The sequence below is a fragment of the Dryobates pubescens genome, chromosome 30, assembly GCF_014839835.1.
Source record: "Dryobates pubescens isolate bDryPub1 chromosome 30, bDryPub1.pri, whole genome shotgun sequence".
NCBI classification, from domain to species: Eukaryota; Metazoa; Chordata; class Aves; order Piciformes; family Picidae; genus Dryobates; species Dryobates pubescens.
In genome coordinates, this window is record NC_071641.1 from 12,553,920 (window position 1) to 12,569,176 (window position 15,257).

At 53.1% G+C, this 15,257-nt stretch overlaps 1 protein-coding gene across 1 annotated transcript in view; it reads right to left on the reverse strand.

Annotated features, from left to right (window-relative positions):
- The window catches only part of SGPL1 (sphingosine-1-phosphate lyase 1), a 61,915-nt gene that overhangs the window by 27,986 nt on the left and 18,672 nt on the right, over nt 1–15,257 (reverse strand). The window contains exons 3-4 of the mRNA XM_054174679.1: nt 11,703–11,770; nt 5,055–5,202 (exon numbers count right to left, since the gene is read on the reverse strand). Of these exons, the coding sequence (XP_054030654.1) occupies nt 5,055–5,202; nt 11,703–11,770 (216 nt within the window). The remainder of the gene's footprint in view (nt 1–5,054; nt 5,203–11,702; nt 11,771–15,257) is intronic.

Here is a 15,257-nt window from a genome sequence, read left to right on the forward strand (position 1 = left end):
TGTGCTCCAGACCCCTCCCCAGCTTTGTTGCCCTTCTCTGGACACCTTCAAGTCTCTCAATGTCCTTCCTAACCTGAGGAGCCCAGAACTGGACACAGGACTCAGGGTGTGGCCTAAGCAGTGCAGTGTACAAGGGCAGAATGACCTCCCTGCTCCTGCTGGCCACACTGTTCCTGATGCAGGCCAGGATGCCATTGGCCTTCTTGGTCACCTGGGCACACTGCTGGCTCATGTTCAGCCTACCATCGACCAGCACCCCCAGGTCCCTCTCTGCCTGGCTGCTCTCAGCCACTCTGACCCCAGCCTGCAGCTCTGCCTGGGGTTGCTGTGGCCAAAGTCCAGCTTCTGGCACTTGGACTTGTTGAATGCCATCCTGTTGGACTCATGAACAGTCTTGCCAATAACAGTTCTGTTGGGTGCTCAGTGCTCAGATTGGTTCATTAGCAACCTCTGCAGTGAGAGCAGACTGCAGACTCCTGCAGTATTCAATCAGATAACAGCTGATCAATACTTAATAAAAATATCCTGGGCAACAGAACAAGCAGTAGCCAAGAAGCTAAGCTCACCCTCACCTTGAAGAAAAGCTCCAGCCCAGTTTGTTCCTTCCAGGGAAGGGAGCTGTGCAGCCTGCAGGAAAGACCTTCTGGCTTTCTGAAACTCCCTGAGAGGAGGTTGGAGCCAGCTGGGGACTGCTCTTTTCTCCCAAGGAACAAGTGACAGGGTGAAAAGAAATGGCCTCAAGTTGCACCAGGGGAAGGTTAGGCTGGGCATTAGGAACCATTTCTTCCCTAGAAGGTCTGCCAAGGCCTGGAACAGGCTGCCCAGGGCAGTGGTGGAGTCCCCATCCCTGGAGGGATTTAAAAGCAGGGTAGAGGTGGTGCTGAGGGCCATGGTTTGGTGGTGGACTTGGCAGTGCTGGGTTAACAGCTGGACTGGAGTCCAGTGCAGAGCCACAAAGATGCTGAAGGGAGAGGAACCTTTCCCCCTGCTGAGGAAAGGTTGAGGGAGCTGGGGCTCCTTAGCTGGGAGGAGCCTGAGGGGTGACTGCCTTCATGTTCTTCTAGATGTGAAGGGTGAGTGTCAGGAGGATGGAGAGCTCAGAGAGGTCCAGTGACAGTACCAGGGGCAATGGTGCAAGCTGGAGCACAGGAGGTGCAATCTGAACACAAGTTTTTCCCTGTGAGGGTGTCAGAGCCTGGAGCAGGCTCCCCAGAGTGGTTGTGGAGTCTCTTCCTCTGAGGCATTCCAAAGCCACCTGGAAGCATCCCTGTGTAAGCTGCTCTAGGTGATCCTGTCCTGGCAGGGGGGGCTGGACTCCATCTCTGGAGATCCCTTCCCACCCACACACTTTGTGATGATCTTAAAAGTCTCTTTCAATAATGACTGCACAACTCTGTGACTTCTGTGCCACAGGGGTAGCTCTGTGTGTGTGCATGGTGCATCCCATGGACTGAGCAAACAGCAAGTAAACCAGGAGTGAGGAGTCAGCAGACAAACACCATCCAGCTGAAGCAAGCACTTATATTAATGTGTAATCCACTTAATCCCCCCACTGCTGTCCCCCCAGACTGCTGCCCAACCAGCTGAGCTCTAAACTGGCCCAAGTTAAAGCCACTCTTTCAAAGAGCACTCAGAAACCACAGTGAGCTAAGGAGAGATTGAAAAGCCAAGCTGGCACTGCTAAAGCCAGACCCAACAGGGCTGGATGCCTCAATGCTCTCCCCACTTCACAAGCAGAGAGAAGGGGAAGTTTGTCACAGCCCAACCCTCACTTCCAAGCAACTGAGTCTGGAGGAGGTGAACTGCTCTAGAGGAAATTTAGAGATTCTCCGAATGGTTTAGGTTGGAAGAGACCTTAACAATCATCCACATCCAACAACACCTCCCACTAGCTCAGGCTGCTCAAGGCTTCATCCAAACTGGCCTTGAACACCTCCAGGGAAGGGATATCAACAACCTCTCTGGGCAACCTGTTTCAGTGTCTCACCACCCTCACTGGAAAGAGTTTCTTCCCAATCTCCAGTCTCAATCTGCCCTCCTCAAGCTTCAATCCCTTCCCTCTCATCCTATCACTAAAAGCCCTTGGAAAAAGACTCTCCCCAGCTTTCTTGCAGGCTCCCTTCAGGTGATGGAAGGCTGCTCTAAGATCTCCTCAGAGCCTTCTTTTCTCCAGGCTGAACAGCCCCAACTGCCTCAGCCTGTTCCCATAGTGGAGGTTCTCCAGCCCTCTTATCACCTTGGGGCCTCCTCTGGACTTGCTCCAGCAGCTCCATGTCCCTCCCTGTGCTGGGAGCACCAGAACTGGAGGCAGTTCTCCAGATGGGCTCTCAGCAGAGCAGAGGGGCAGAGTCCCCTCCCCTGCTGCTGCTCTCCCTGCTCTGGATGCAGCCCAGCACACAGCTGCCTGCTGGGCTGCCAGTGACCATTGCTGGCTCCTGGGGAGTTCATCACCAACTGACAGCCCCAAGCCCTTCTCCTCCAGACTGCTCTCCAGCCACTCCTCTCCCAGCCTGGATTTGTGCTGGGGACTGCCCTGACCCAGGTGCAGGACTTAGCACTTGATCTTGTGGAACTTCATGAGGTTGGCTTGGGCCCAGCTCTGCAGCCTGCCCAAGTCCCTCCAGAGGCCATCCCTTCCCTCCAGAATTCAAGGCACCTCTCCTGTTTGGGATAGGAGCAACACAGTCAGGTCTTCTCTGGACACCAAGTCACCCAAATTGACTCACTAGGAGTAATAGGTAGGCAAATCAGGGTGGAGATGCTGACATGAAAGAAGCAACTCAATTATTAAGTTCAGACATTGCTTATGTGGAACCAAGCCAGCACATCATCAGGACCTTGCCTTCCTTATTGGCATTTTCAAGGTTTTTCAGTGTCTTAAAAGGCATTTTCAGGGTATCATAGTACATTAGAGGCTGGAAAGGAGCTCAAGAAATAATCCAGTCCAACCTGCCAAAGCAGGGTCACCTAAGGGTAGTCAGCACAGGAATGCATCCAGGGGGGGTTTGAAAGCCTGCAGAGGAGGAGACTCCACAACCCCCCTGGGCAGCCTGCTCCAGGGCTCTGGCACCCTCACTGTGACTGTGTTTGTCCTCATGTTGAGCTGAAACCTTCTGTGTTCCAGTTTGTATCCCTTGTTCCTTGGCTTATCACTGTGCACCACCCAAAAGAGCTTGGCCCCCTCCCCTTGACACCCACCCCTCAGATACTGATAGACATTGATCAGATCCCTCTCAGCCTTCTCTCCAGACTAAACAGCCCCAGGGCTCTCAGTCTCTCTTCCCAGGGGAGATGCTCAAGTCCCCTAAGCATCCTCCTGGCTCTCTGTTGGGAGAATTCAATTAAGAGAGGTAGCCTTGGAAAGTCCCTAAAACTCCTGCTGGGAAGTTTGGGGGGGTCCTGTGAGGCCTCCCAGAAAACACATCTCTGGGAAAGGTGACCCATGAAGGCAGTATCCCAGAAATGGTATCAGACAAGCATTCAACTAACACCCTCCACATTTCCCTTCTCCTCCTGCTCTCCCATCATAGAATCATTAAGGTTGGAAAAGGCCTTCAAGATGACTGTAGGGCCCCTGAAGATGGGAGAGGGATTTTTGTTTACAAGGGTTTGGAGTTACAGGACAAGCAGGAATGGATTGAAGCTGAAGGAGGACAGCTTTAGACTGGAGATTAGGAAGAAATTCTTGACAGTGAGGCTGGGGAGAGCCTGGCACAGGTTGCCCAGGGAGGCTGTGGATGGCCCCTTCCCTGGAGGTGTTCAAGGCCAGGCTGGATGAGGCCCTGAGCAACCTGGGCTGGTGGAAAGTGTCCCTGCCCACGGCAAGAGGGTTGGAACCAGATGATCTTTAAGGTCCCTTCCAATCCTAAACCATTTTATGAATCCATGAGTCACCAATCCAGCTGTTAACCAAACCCTGGCAGGTCACCACCAAACCCTGTCCCTCAGCACCACAGGCCCATGTTTCTGAACACTTCCAGGGATGGTGACTCCACCACTCTCATGGGCAGCCTGTTCCAGGGCTTGACAACCCTATAGAGGAAAACATCTTTCCTATTATCCAACCCAAACCTTCCCTGGTGCAACTTGAGGCTTGTCCTACTGCTTGATAATTGGGAGAAGAGACCAACCCTCATCCTGCTGCAACCTCTTATCAGATAGCTGTAGAGAGACAAGACCTACATTGAGATCCTTCAAACTAAACCACCTCATTAACCTACAACTCCTGGGAAGAACATTTCAATGCAAGACCCCAAATGCAGCATTACAAGACACAAACACTCATCTTAGTCACTTCCAGGGGGAAAACAGACAAAAACCTGCAAGGAAACAACAGCAGGGAAGAAGTATCTGAGATGAAACCAAGAGCAGGAGTCATAATGGCATCCTGGCCTGGGTCAGGAACAGTGTGGCCAGCAGGAGCAGGGAGGTCATTCTGCCCCTGGACTCAGCACTGCTTAGGCCACACCTTGAGTCCTGTGTCCAGTTCTGGGCTCCTCAGGTTAGGAAAGAGGTTGAGCTGCTGGAAGGTGTCCAGAGAAGGGCAACAAAGCTGGGGAGGGGTCTGGAGCACAGCCCTGTGAGGAGAGGCTGAGGGAGCTGGGGTTGCTTAGCCTGGAGAAGAGGAGGCTCAGGGGAGACCTTCTTGCTCTCTGCAACTCCCTGAAGGGAGGTTGTAGCCAGGTGGGGGTTGGGCTCTTCTCCCAGGCAGCCAGCACCAGAACAAGAGGACACAGTCTCAAGCTGTGCCAGGGGAGGTTCAGGCTGGAGGTTAGGAAGAAGTTCTTCCCAGCAAGAGAGATTGGCCCTTGGGATGTGCTGCCCAGGGAGGTGGTGGAGTCCCCATCCCTGGAGGTGTTTAGGAAGAGCCTGGATGGGGTGCTTGGTGCCATGGTTGAGTTGATCAGATGGTGCTGGGTGATAGGTTGGACTGGATGACCTCAAAGGTCTCTTCCAACCTGGTTAATTCTATTCTATTTCAGAGAGTAAGTCTAATGCTAGGCCTATGCAACAGCCCCAGCTGTGCTGCAGCACAGCCTCCCATTCACTCCTACCTTTGGAGCTGTACTCTTTCATCTTCTTCAGCACTTCAGCCTGGCTCAGGCCTTGTTCTGGCAGCACTTTGATATAATCCTTTTCATCTTTCAGGAAGGATAAGCTGGAAGTGACATCTTGCAAGGCATCATCAATCTTCTTTTGAATCTAAAAAGCAAGGAACACCCTGTCAGCAGTGACACTGCTCACATGATAACTAACTGGGGAGTTGCATGCAAGGCTGACCTCACTGCCACATCAAGACAGGAACTGCTGCAGCTCTGTGACCAAAGAGCACAGCAAAGTTCACAGCTCCTCACACACAGAATCACCAAGGTTGGAAGAAACCTCAAAGATCATCCAGTCCAACCTGTCACCCAACACCTCATGACTAGACCATGGCACCAAGTGCCACATCCAGGCTCTTCCTAAACACCTCCAGGGATGGGGACTCCACCACCTCCCTAGGCAGCACATTCCAACAGCTAACAACTCTCTGTGAAGAACTTTCTCCTCACCTCCAGCCTAAACCTCCCCTGCCACAGCTTGAGACTGTGTCCTCTTGTTCTGGTGCTGGCTGCCTGGGAGAAGAGACCAACCCCCACCTGGCTACAACCTCCCTGCAGGGAGTTGCAGAGAGCAAGAAGGTCTCCCCTGAGCCTCCTCTTCTCCAGGCTAAGCAACCCCAGCTCCCTCAGCCTCTCCTCCCAGGGCTGTGCTCCAGACCCCTCCCCAGCTTTGTTGCCCTTCTCTGGACACCTTCCAGCAGCTCAACCTCTTTCCTAACCTGAGGAGCCCAGATCTGGACACAGGACTCAAGGTGTGGCCTCAGCAGTGCTGAGTCCAGGGGCACAATGACCTCCCTGCTCCTGCTGGCCACACTGTTCCTGATGCAGGCCAGGATGCCATTGGCCTTCTTGGCTGCCTGGGCACACTGCAGGCTCATGTTCAGCCTACCATCAACCAGCACCCCCAGGTCCCTCTCTGCCTGGCTGCTCTCAGCCACTCTGACCCCAGCCTGTAGCTCTGCCTGGGGTTGCTGTGGCCAAAGTGCAGCCCCTGGCACTTGGGACTTGTTGAATGCCATCCTGTTGGCCTCTGCCCATCTGTCCAGCCTGTCCAGGCCCCTCTGCAGAGCCCTTCTGCCCTCTAACAGATCAACTCCTGCCCCCAGCTTGGTGTCATCTCCAAATTTGCTGCTGACTGACTCAGTCCCCTCATCCTCTGTCCTACCAATCCCACCTTCTAAAAACCAAAGCTGCCTGAAATAAGAGAGTTGGCATACATGAGTCTGAACTGCCCTGGGCCCTGCTGGTGGGCATGGCACTGGGAGTGGCAGGACTGTGCCGAGTAAGCAGTTATGGGCAAAGGCCAAGTGGCACTTGGGCCCCTGTTTGCCTGCACAGACACCACCAGCACAACATTCATGAAAGTAGTTTGGGTTGGAAGGGACCATTGAAGGTCATCCAGTCCAACCCCCCTGCAGCCAGCAGGGACATCTGCAGCTAGAACAGGTTGCTCACAGCCCCAGACAACATCACATGGAATGGTTCCAGAGATGGGGCTTCTCCCACCTCTCTGGGCAACCTGGGCCAGGGTCTCATCTTCCTCATTGTACAACATCTCCTCCTCTCCAGTCTGAACCTCCCTGTTTGAGTTCAAAACCATCACCCCTCATCCTGTCACAACAGCCCCTGCCCTAAGGTCTGTCACCAGCTTTCTGATAGATCCCCTTTAAGTAACAAAAGGCCACCAGGAGGTCTCCCTGGAGCCTTCTCTTCTCCAGCCTGGCCTCACAGTACAGGGGGTCAGACAGAGCATGCTGTGTACTGGCTGCTGATGAGCAGTGGAAGCTTTGAGCCCCTTTCACCACACTTGAGGAAAAAAAACAAACCTCAAGGCAAAACTACTCCTGTTCTAAGCAGCCAAACCTTCTTAAGTCACAGTTGGTAACTTGTAGCTCTTCAGATGTGCTCTGTTCTGTACCTTGTCTCCTCTGCCTCCACAGCTGAAACACTCATGAGAACAGGCAGGAACAATAAAGTGTCCACTGAAGACAGTGAAGACTTCCCCTCCCTCTGCGAAGCACTCGTGAGGCCACATCTGGGATTTTGTGCCCAGGTCTGGGCTCTCCTGCTCCAGAGACAGGAACTGCTCAAGAGAGTCCAGCAGAGGCCACAAAGATGCTGAGGGGCCTGGAGCATCTCTGTGGGGAGGAAAGGCTGAGAGCCCTGAGGCTGTTGAGCCTGGAGAAGAGCAGCCTGAGAGGGGATCTGATCAATAGCTAAAGAGTGGGAGGTAAGAGGATGGAGACAGACTACTTGCAGTGGTGCCCAGTGACTAGACAAGGGGCAACAGGCACAAACTGGAACCCAGGAGGTTCCACCTGAACAGGAGGAGAAACTTCCTTGGTGTGAAGGTGCTGGAGCCCTGGAGCAGACTGCCCAGAGAGCTGGTGGAGCTTCTTTCTCAGGCTTGATGTTACCCTGACCTACTTGGAGGTGTCCCTGCTGACCACAGGGGGCTTGGACAAGAGGAGCTTTGAGGATCCCTTTCAACCCACTGCAATTTGTGAATCAGGACACTGATCCTGGACAATTTGCTGTGGGTGACCCTGCTTTGGAAGGGGGGGAAGGGGGGTGGGGGTTGGATGATCTCCAGAGGTCCCTTCCAGTCCCCATCATTAGGCTGGAGGTGAGGAGAAAGTTCTTCCCAGAGAGAGTTGTTAGCCATTGGAATGTGCTGCCCAGGGAGGTGGTGGAGTCCCCATCCCTGGAGGTGTTCAGGAGGGGACTGGATGTGGCACTTGGTGCCATGGTTCAGTCATGAGGTCTGTGGTGACAGCTTGGACTTGATGAGCTTTGAGGTCTCTTCCAACCTCGGTGATTCTGTGATCATGCTGGGATTCTGTGATGTCTTTTTCTTCTCCCCACCCACACCTTAACATTCAGGAGGCTGAGACTTCTTACAACACATTCCAAAGCAGAGCTTCTTCTCCCAGGCAAGTGAGGTGCTGGGATAACCAATCAATCAATCAGTCTTTAAAGAGTTTTGGACATTGGAATGCCTCAAAGTCAAGGCCTCCTGGAAGCAACTGACAGGTTATCAGTTATCAGCCCACCAAAGGGCAGAAAAGAGTCCAGGTATCAGCCTACCACAGACAGCACACAGCAGAGTTCCTCTGACACAGGGGAGCTTAACAGCTCCAGTCCTGAGAAGCTAAGTCTGGACACAACAGGAATTGCATAAAATGGGCTGAATAGAATTGAATAGGAATAGAATAGAGCAGGTTGGAAAAGACCTTCGAGATCATCCAGTCCAACCTACCACCCAGCACCATCTGCTCAACTCAACCATGGCACCAAGCACCCCATCCAGGCTCTTCCTAAACACCTCCAGGGATGGGGACTCCACCACCTCCCTGGGCAGCACATCCCAATGGCCAATCTCTCTTGCTGGGAAGAACTTCTTCCTAACATCCAGCTTAAACCTCCCCTGGCACAGCTTGAGACTGTGTCCTCTTGTTCTGGTGCTGGCTGCCTGGGAGAAGTGCCCAACCCCCACCTGGCTACAACCTCCCTGCAGGGAGTTGGAGACAGCAATAAGGTCTCCCCTGAGCCTCCTCTTCTCCAGGCTAAGCAACCCCAGCTCCCTCAGCTTCTCCTCCCAGGGCTGTGCTCCAGACCCCTCCCCAGCTTTGTTGCCCTTCTCTGGACACCTTCCAGCAGCTCAACCTCTTTCCTAACCTGAGGGGCCCAGAACTGGACACAGGACTCCAGGTGTGGCCTTTCTAACAGGCAGACAAAAACCACAGCAGCAGCAGAGAGTAAGTCCTTAAAATTCACCTTATCAAGGGCAGCTCAAGCTGGGTGGTGAAAGAACACAACTGGAAAGGGGACTGTGGTCCCTCCCAGGTCAAACAGATCAAGCTGTGCTTTGCCTGATCATTAAGTCAACAGCCTTCTAAACCATGCTGACATTTCTGGGTTCAAAATGTTATGCAGGAAAACACCCACCCCAACCAAACCCTCAACCTTCCAAATGCTAAAGCCTGGCTCCTATTAATGATTACACAGAGCTCTGGGAGCTTTGTGCCATCAAGGTCACCACTGCTAACAGGTATCTGAGCTCTGAACTCATCAGGGCAAGTTATCTGATGGGAAAACAAAAAGCATTATCCTTCCACATTGCTCAACTAAGAACTGATCTTGCACTTGCTCAAGAGGATGATGTTGTTTCAGAGCAGCTCAAGGTCATTCCTGTCCCCCCCTCCCACAAATGGATTCATGGAATGGCTTAGGTTGGAAGGGATCTTACAGATCATCTGGTTCCAGACCTCCCTGACATGGGCAGGAACACCTTCCACTAGCTCAGGCTGCTCAAGGCCTCATCCAACCTGGCCTTGAACACCTCCAGGGAGGGGGCATCCATGACCTTCCTGGACAACCTCTGTTCTGAGGGTGTCTCAAGACCCTCATTGTAAAGAATTTCTGCCCAATCTCCAGTCTCAATCTGCCCTCCTCAAGCTTCAGTCCATTCCCTCTCATCCTATCACTACAAGCCCTTGGAAAAAGTCACTGCACAGCTTTCTTGGAGCCCCCTTCAGGTAGCAGAAGGCTGCTCTAAGGTCTCCCCACAGCCTTCTCTTCTCCAGGCTGAACAGCCCCAACTCTGGACCCACTCCAGCAGCTCCATGTCCCTCCCTGTGCTGGGAGCACCAGAACTGGAGGCAGTTCTCCAGGTGGGCTCTCAGCAGAGCAGAGGGGCAGAGTCCCCTCCCTGGGCTGCTGCTCTCCCTGCTCTGGATGCAGCCCAGCACACAGCTGCCTGCTGGGCTGCCAGTGACCATTGCTGGCTCCTGGGGAGTTCATCACCAACTGACAGCCCCAAGCCCTTCTCCTCCAGACTGCTCTCCAGCCACTCCTCTCCCAGCCTGGATTTGTGCTGGGGACTGCCCTGACCCAGGTGCAGGACCTTCATTGTAAAGAATTTCTCCCTAAATCTCCAGTCTAAAGCTGCCCTCCTCAAGCTTCACTCCTCTCATCTTATCACTACAAGACCCTGTAAAAAGTCCCTCCCCAGCCTTCTTATAGGCTTCCTTCAGGTAGCAGAAGGCTGCTCTAAGGTCTCTCTGGAGCCTTCTCTTCTCCAGGCTGAACAGCCCCAACTCTCTCAGCCTGACCTTCATAGGAGAAGTTCTCCAGCCCTCCTCTGGACCTGCTCCAGTAGCTCCATGTCTTGCTGGGGGCCCTAGAGCTGGAAATAATAAGGTCTCACCAGAGCAGAGGGGCAGATTTGCCTCTCATGACCTGCTGCCCACCCAGGATGCCATTGGCCTGCTGGGCTGCAAGTGCCCACTGCTGACTCGTGTCGAGCTTCTCACCAGCCAGCTCCCCCAAGTTCTTCTCTGCAAGGCTGCTCTCAATCTCCTCATCCCCCAACCTGTAGGATTGCCCCAACCTAGGTGCAGGACCTTGCACTTTGCCTTACTGGACCTCACAAGATTCTCCTCAGCCCATCTCCCCAACCTATCCAGGTCCCTCTGGGCACCATCCCATCCTTCAGACTTAAAACCAGCACCAGTCAGCTTGGTCTCATCTGCAAACTCTCTAAGTGCCAGGTTCTGCACATTGGCCACAACCCCAGGCAGTGCTACAGGCTGGGGACAGAGTGGCTGAGGGCAGCCAGGCAGAAAGGGACCTGGGGTAGTGATAGACAGCAGCTGAACATGAGCCTACAGTGTGCCCAGGTGGCCAAGAAGGCCAATGGCATCCTGGCCTGCATCAGGAACAGTGTGGCCAGCAGGAGCAGGGAGGGCATTGTGCCCCTGGACTCAGCACTGCTTAGGCCACACCTTGAGTCCTGTGTCCAGTTCTGGGCTCCTCAGGTTAGGAAAGAGGTTGAGCTGCTGGAAGGTGTCCAGAGAAGGGCAACAAAGCTGGGGAGGGGTCTGGAGCACAGCCCTGGGAGGAGAGGCTGAGGGAGCTGGGGTTTCTTAGCCTGGAGAAGAGAAGGCTCAGGGGAGACCTTCTTGCTCTCTGCAACTCCCTGCAGGAAGGTTGTAGCCAGGTGGGGGTTGGGCTCTTCTCCCAGGCAGCCAGCACCAGAACAAGAGGACACACAGTCTCAAGCTGTGCCAGGGGAGGTTTAGGCTGGATGTTAGGAAGAAGTTCTTCCCAGCAAGAGAGATTGGCCACTGGGATGTGCTGCCCAGGGAGGTGGTGGAGTCCCCATCCCTGAGGTGTTTAGGAAGAGCCTGGATGGGGTGCTTGGTGCCATGGGTTAGTTGATCAGATGGTGCTGGGTGGGCTTGGTCTGAAAGGTCTTTTACAACCTGATTAATTCTATTCTATTACCATGGATGAAGATACAGAACAGCACTGGTCCCAGTACAGACCCTTGGAGGGCCACCACTTGTCACCCATCTCCATCTGGACATGGAACCATTAACCACTACCCCTTGTATGCAATCATGCAACCAATTCCTTCTCCACTGAACAGTCCACCCATCAAATCCATATCTCTCCAGCTTATCTTGGATGATTATGATCACAGCAACATGACAGAGGACACAGACCTCTCAAGTTCTGAGAGAGAGAGAGCGAGCTGAGCAGGCTGAAAGAAGGACCTGGGGTAAGAGGAAGAGCAGAAGTAGTTCAAACACTTACGATGGCCCCAACGAACGGCATCTTCCTCAGGAGCTTGAAGAACTGCTTTTTGCTTCGGGATGTTAAACCTGAAAGACAAAGGCCAGAAGTTAACCTAAGGATGAAACAAAACCAAAAACATCTAACCTGGAGCACAGTGCTTCTGAGGCAGCCCACAATATGCTGAGGACAATCTCTACTCACAATGTGGATAGGGCAAGACAGTGGTGCCCAGTGACAGGCCCAAACTGGAACCCAGGAGGTTCCATGCCAACAGGAGAAGAAAAGTCTTTGGTGTGAGGGTGCTGGAGCCCTGGAGCAGGCTGCCCAGAGAGGTTGTGGAGTCTCCTGCTCTGGAGAGATTCCAAAGCCACCTGGGCATTGTGATCTTGAGCAGCCTGCTGTGGGTGCCCCTGTTTTGGCAGGGGGAGTTGGACTGGATGAATAGAAGAGAAATAGAATTCACCAGGTTGGAAGAGACCTTTGAGATCATCCAGTCCAACCTATCACCCAGCACCATCTGATCAACTAACCCATGGCACCAAGTGCCTCATCCAGTCTCTTCCTGAACACCTCCAGGGATGGTGAGGGGTTTGGAGCACAAGCCCTATGAGGAGAGGCTGAGGTACCCAAATGATGATACCCAGAGGTCCCTTCCAACCCCTACCATGATGGGATTCAGTGATACAGGCTCAGTATTTCTGACCCAAGGGGCCAAGGGAACATGGGGAGACACAAACATGTTGAAGAGAACATCTGACTTCAGAGCAGCTGTCAGCCATGGGAGTCAACAATTTGATTTGTTTTCCTACAATCATAGAGTCCCAGACTGGTTTGGGTTGGAAGGGACCTCTAAAGGTCACTTAGACCCACAGTGAGCAGGGACATCTGCAACCACAGCCCCAACCAGCCTGCCCTGAAAAGTTTGCAGGTTTGGGGCTTCTATCACCAATCTGGGCAATCTGGGCATAAAAAAAAGGCTTCCTTCTGTCTAGTCTGAATCTCCCTCCTTTAGTTTAAAATCATCATGCCTTGTCCTGTTGCAGCAGGCCCTGCTCAAATTCTGTCCCCAGCTTTTTGATCAGCCCCTCTAAGCACTGAAAGGCCACCAAAAGGTCTCCCTAGAGCCTTCTCCAGGCTGAACCCCAGCTCTCTCAGCCTGGCCTCACAGCAGAGGGCTTCCAGCACTCCCATCACTGCTGTGACCTCCTCTGCCCTGGCCCCAGCACTGCAGGTGGGGTCTCAGCAGAGCAGAGGGGCAGAATCCCCTCCCGGCCCCTGCTGCCCATGCTGCTGGGGATCAGCTCAGGACACAGCTGGCTCTGGCCTGGGAGCCAGCTCATGTCCAGCTTTTCACCCACCACTTCCTTCTCACAAAGGAGTTTGCAGGTTTACAGCAGAGAGAGGTTTTAGGAGTTCATAGAATCAATAAGGTTGGAAAAGACCTCAAGGATCAACAAGTCCAACCTGTCACCCAACACCTCCTGACTACTAAACCATGGCTCCAAGTGCCACATCCAATCCCCTCTTGAACACCTAAAGGTGGTTTTGCTAAAGGTAAAGTCTCCAGCCAAAAGGGAAAAGCCTTTGTGAGCTTCTTTTCTGCCTCTTCAAAGCAGCACAGCACTGCAAGATGAAATCAGTCAGCAACATGAAAGAAGCTCCCAGGCCCAAGCAGGAAATGGCTCAGCCATAACATGAGGAGGATTCACCCCGTGCCTGACCATCCAGCACAGGAAGTGTCTGATGCAACAGGAGGGGCCAAAGGGAAGGGCACAGACTCCACCACTGCCCAAACACTGAGAGAAGCCACTGATGACAAACACTGGAAAACTCCTGAGGTAGCTGTGAAGGAGGGAGGAAAGCAGCATGACACAGGTGCCTTACAGCCACCAAAAAATGCCTTCTGAGTCCAACAGGCACTTCAGTGGAGCAGCAGCAGCCACAGGACAAGAAGTAACTAACCAAACTTGAGGCCCTGGAGGGAGGTTGTAGCCAGGTGGGGGTTGGACTCTTCTCCCAGGCAGCCAGCACAAGAGGACACAGTCTCAAGCTGCACCAGGGGAGGTTCAGGCTGGATGTTAGGAAGAAGTTCTTCCCAGCAAGAGAGATTTGCCCTTGGAATGTGCTGCCCAGGGAGGTGGTGGAGTCACCATCCCTGGAGGTGGTTAGTAAGAGTTTGGATGGGGTGCTTGGTGCCATGGGTTAGTTGATCAGATCTCTCCAGAGACAACTCCACAACCTCTCTGAGCAGCCTGCTCCAGGGCTCCATCTCTTCCTGCTCAGACAGAACCTCCTGGGGATCCAGTTTGTGCCCATTGCCCCTTGTCCTCTTGCTGGGCACCACTGACAAGTCTGGCCCCATTCTCTTGCCCTTGACCCTTCAGCTATTGATCAGATCCCCTCTCAGGCTGCTCTTCTCCAGGCCAAACAGCCCCAGGGCTCTCAGCCTTTCCTGCTCACAGAGAAGCTCCAGATCCATGGTTTAGTTGATTAGATGATGTTGGATGGTAGGCTGGACTCAATGAGCTCAAAGGCCTTTTCCAACCTGGTTAATTCTATTCTTGTAGGCCCCTTCAGGCACTGGAAGACTGCTGTTAGGTCTCCCTGGAGCTTTCTCTTCTTACTCAGATGAAGAACAAAACATTTTGCTTCCCCTGTGCACTGTGTGGTTCAGTTGATCAGATGGTGCTGGGTGATAGGCTGGACTCAAGCTCAAAGGTCTCTTCCAACCTGGTTAATTCTGTTCTATTCCATTCCAACCTGGTCTAGTGGGAGGTGTCCCTGACCACAGCAGGAGGGTTGGAACTGGATGATCTTTAAGATCCCTTCCAACCTAACCCATTCTATGAATCCCTGAACTTTAAACACCAACCATTTTAGGACTTTCCCATTTCACCTGCTTTCCTCACCACCTTCACCTAGAGTCTGAAGAGCTACCCAAGGCCAGCAACCGCAGTTTGGCACATCCTGTGGCAAACACCCATGAACAGTCTTGCCAATAACAGTTCTGTTGGGTGCTCAGTGCTCAGATTGGTTCATTAGCAACCTCTGCAGTGAGAGCAGACTGCAGACTCCTGCAGTATTCAATCAGATAACAGCTGATCAATACTTAATAAAAATATCCTGGGCAACAGAACAAGCAGTAGCCAAGAAGCTAAGCTCACCCTCACCTTGAAGAAAAGCTCCAGCCCAGTTTGTTCCTTCCAGGGAAGGGAGCTGTGCAGCCTGCAGGAAAGACCTTCTGGCTTTCTGAAACTCCCTGAGAGGAGGTTGGAGCCAGCTGGGGACTGCTCTTTTCTCCCAAGGAACAAGTGACAGGGTGAAAAGAAATGGCCTCAAGTTGCACCAGGGGAAGGTTAGGCTGGGCATTAGGAACCATTTCTTCCCTAGAAGGTCTGCCAAGGCCTGGAACAGGCTGCCCAGGGCAGTGGTGGAGTCCCCATCCCTGGAGGGATTTAAAAGCAGGGTAGAGGTGGTGCTGAGGGCCATGGTTTGGTGGTGGACTTGGCAGTGCTGGGTTAACAGCTGGACTGGAGTCCAGTGCAGAGCCACAAAGATGCTGAAGGGAGAGGA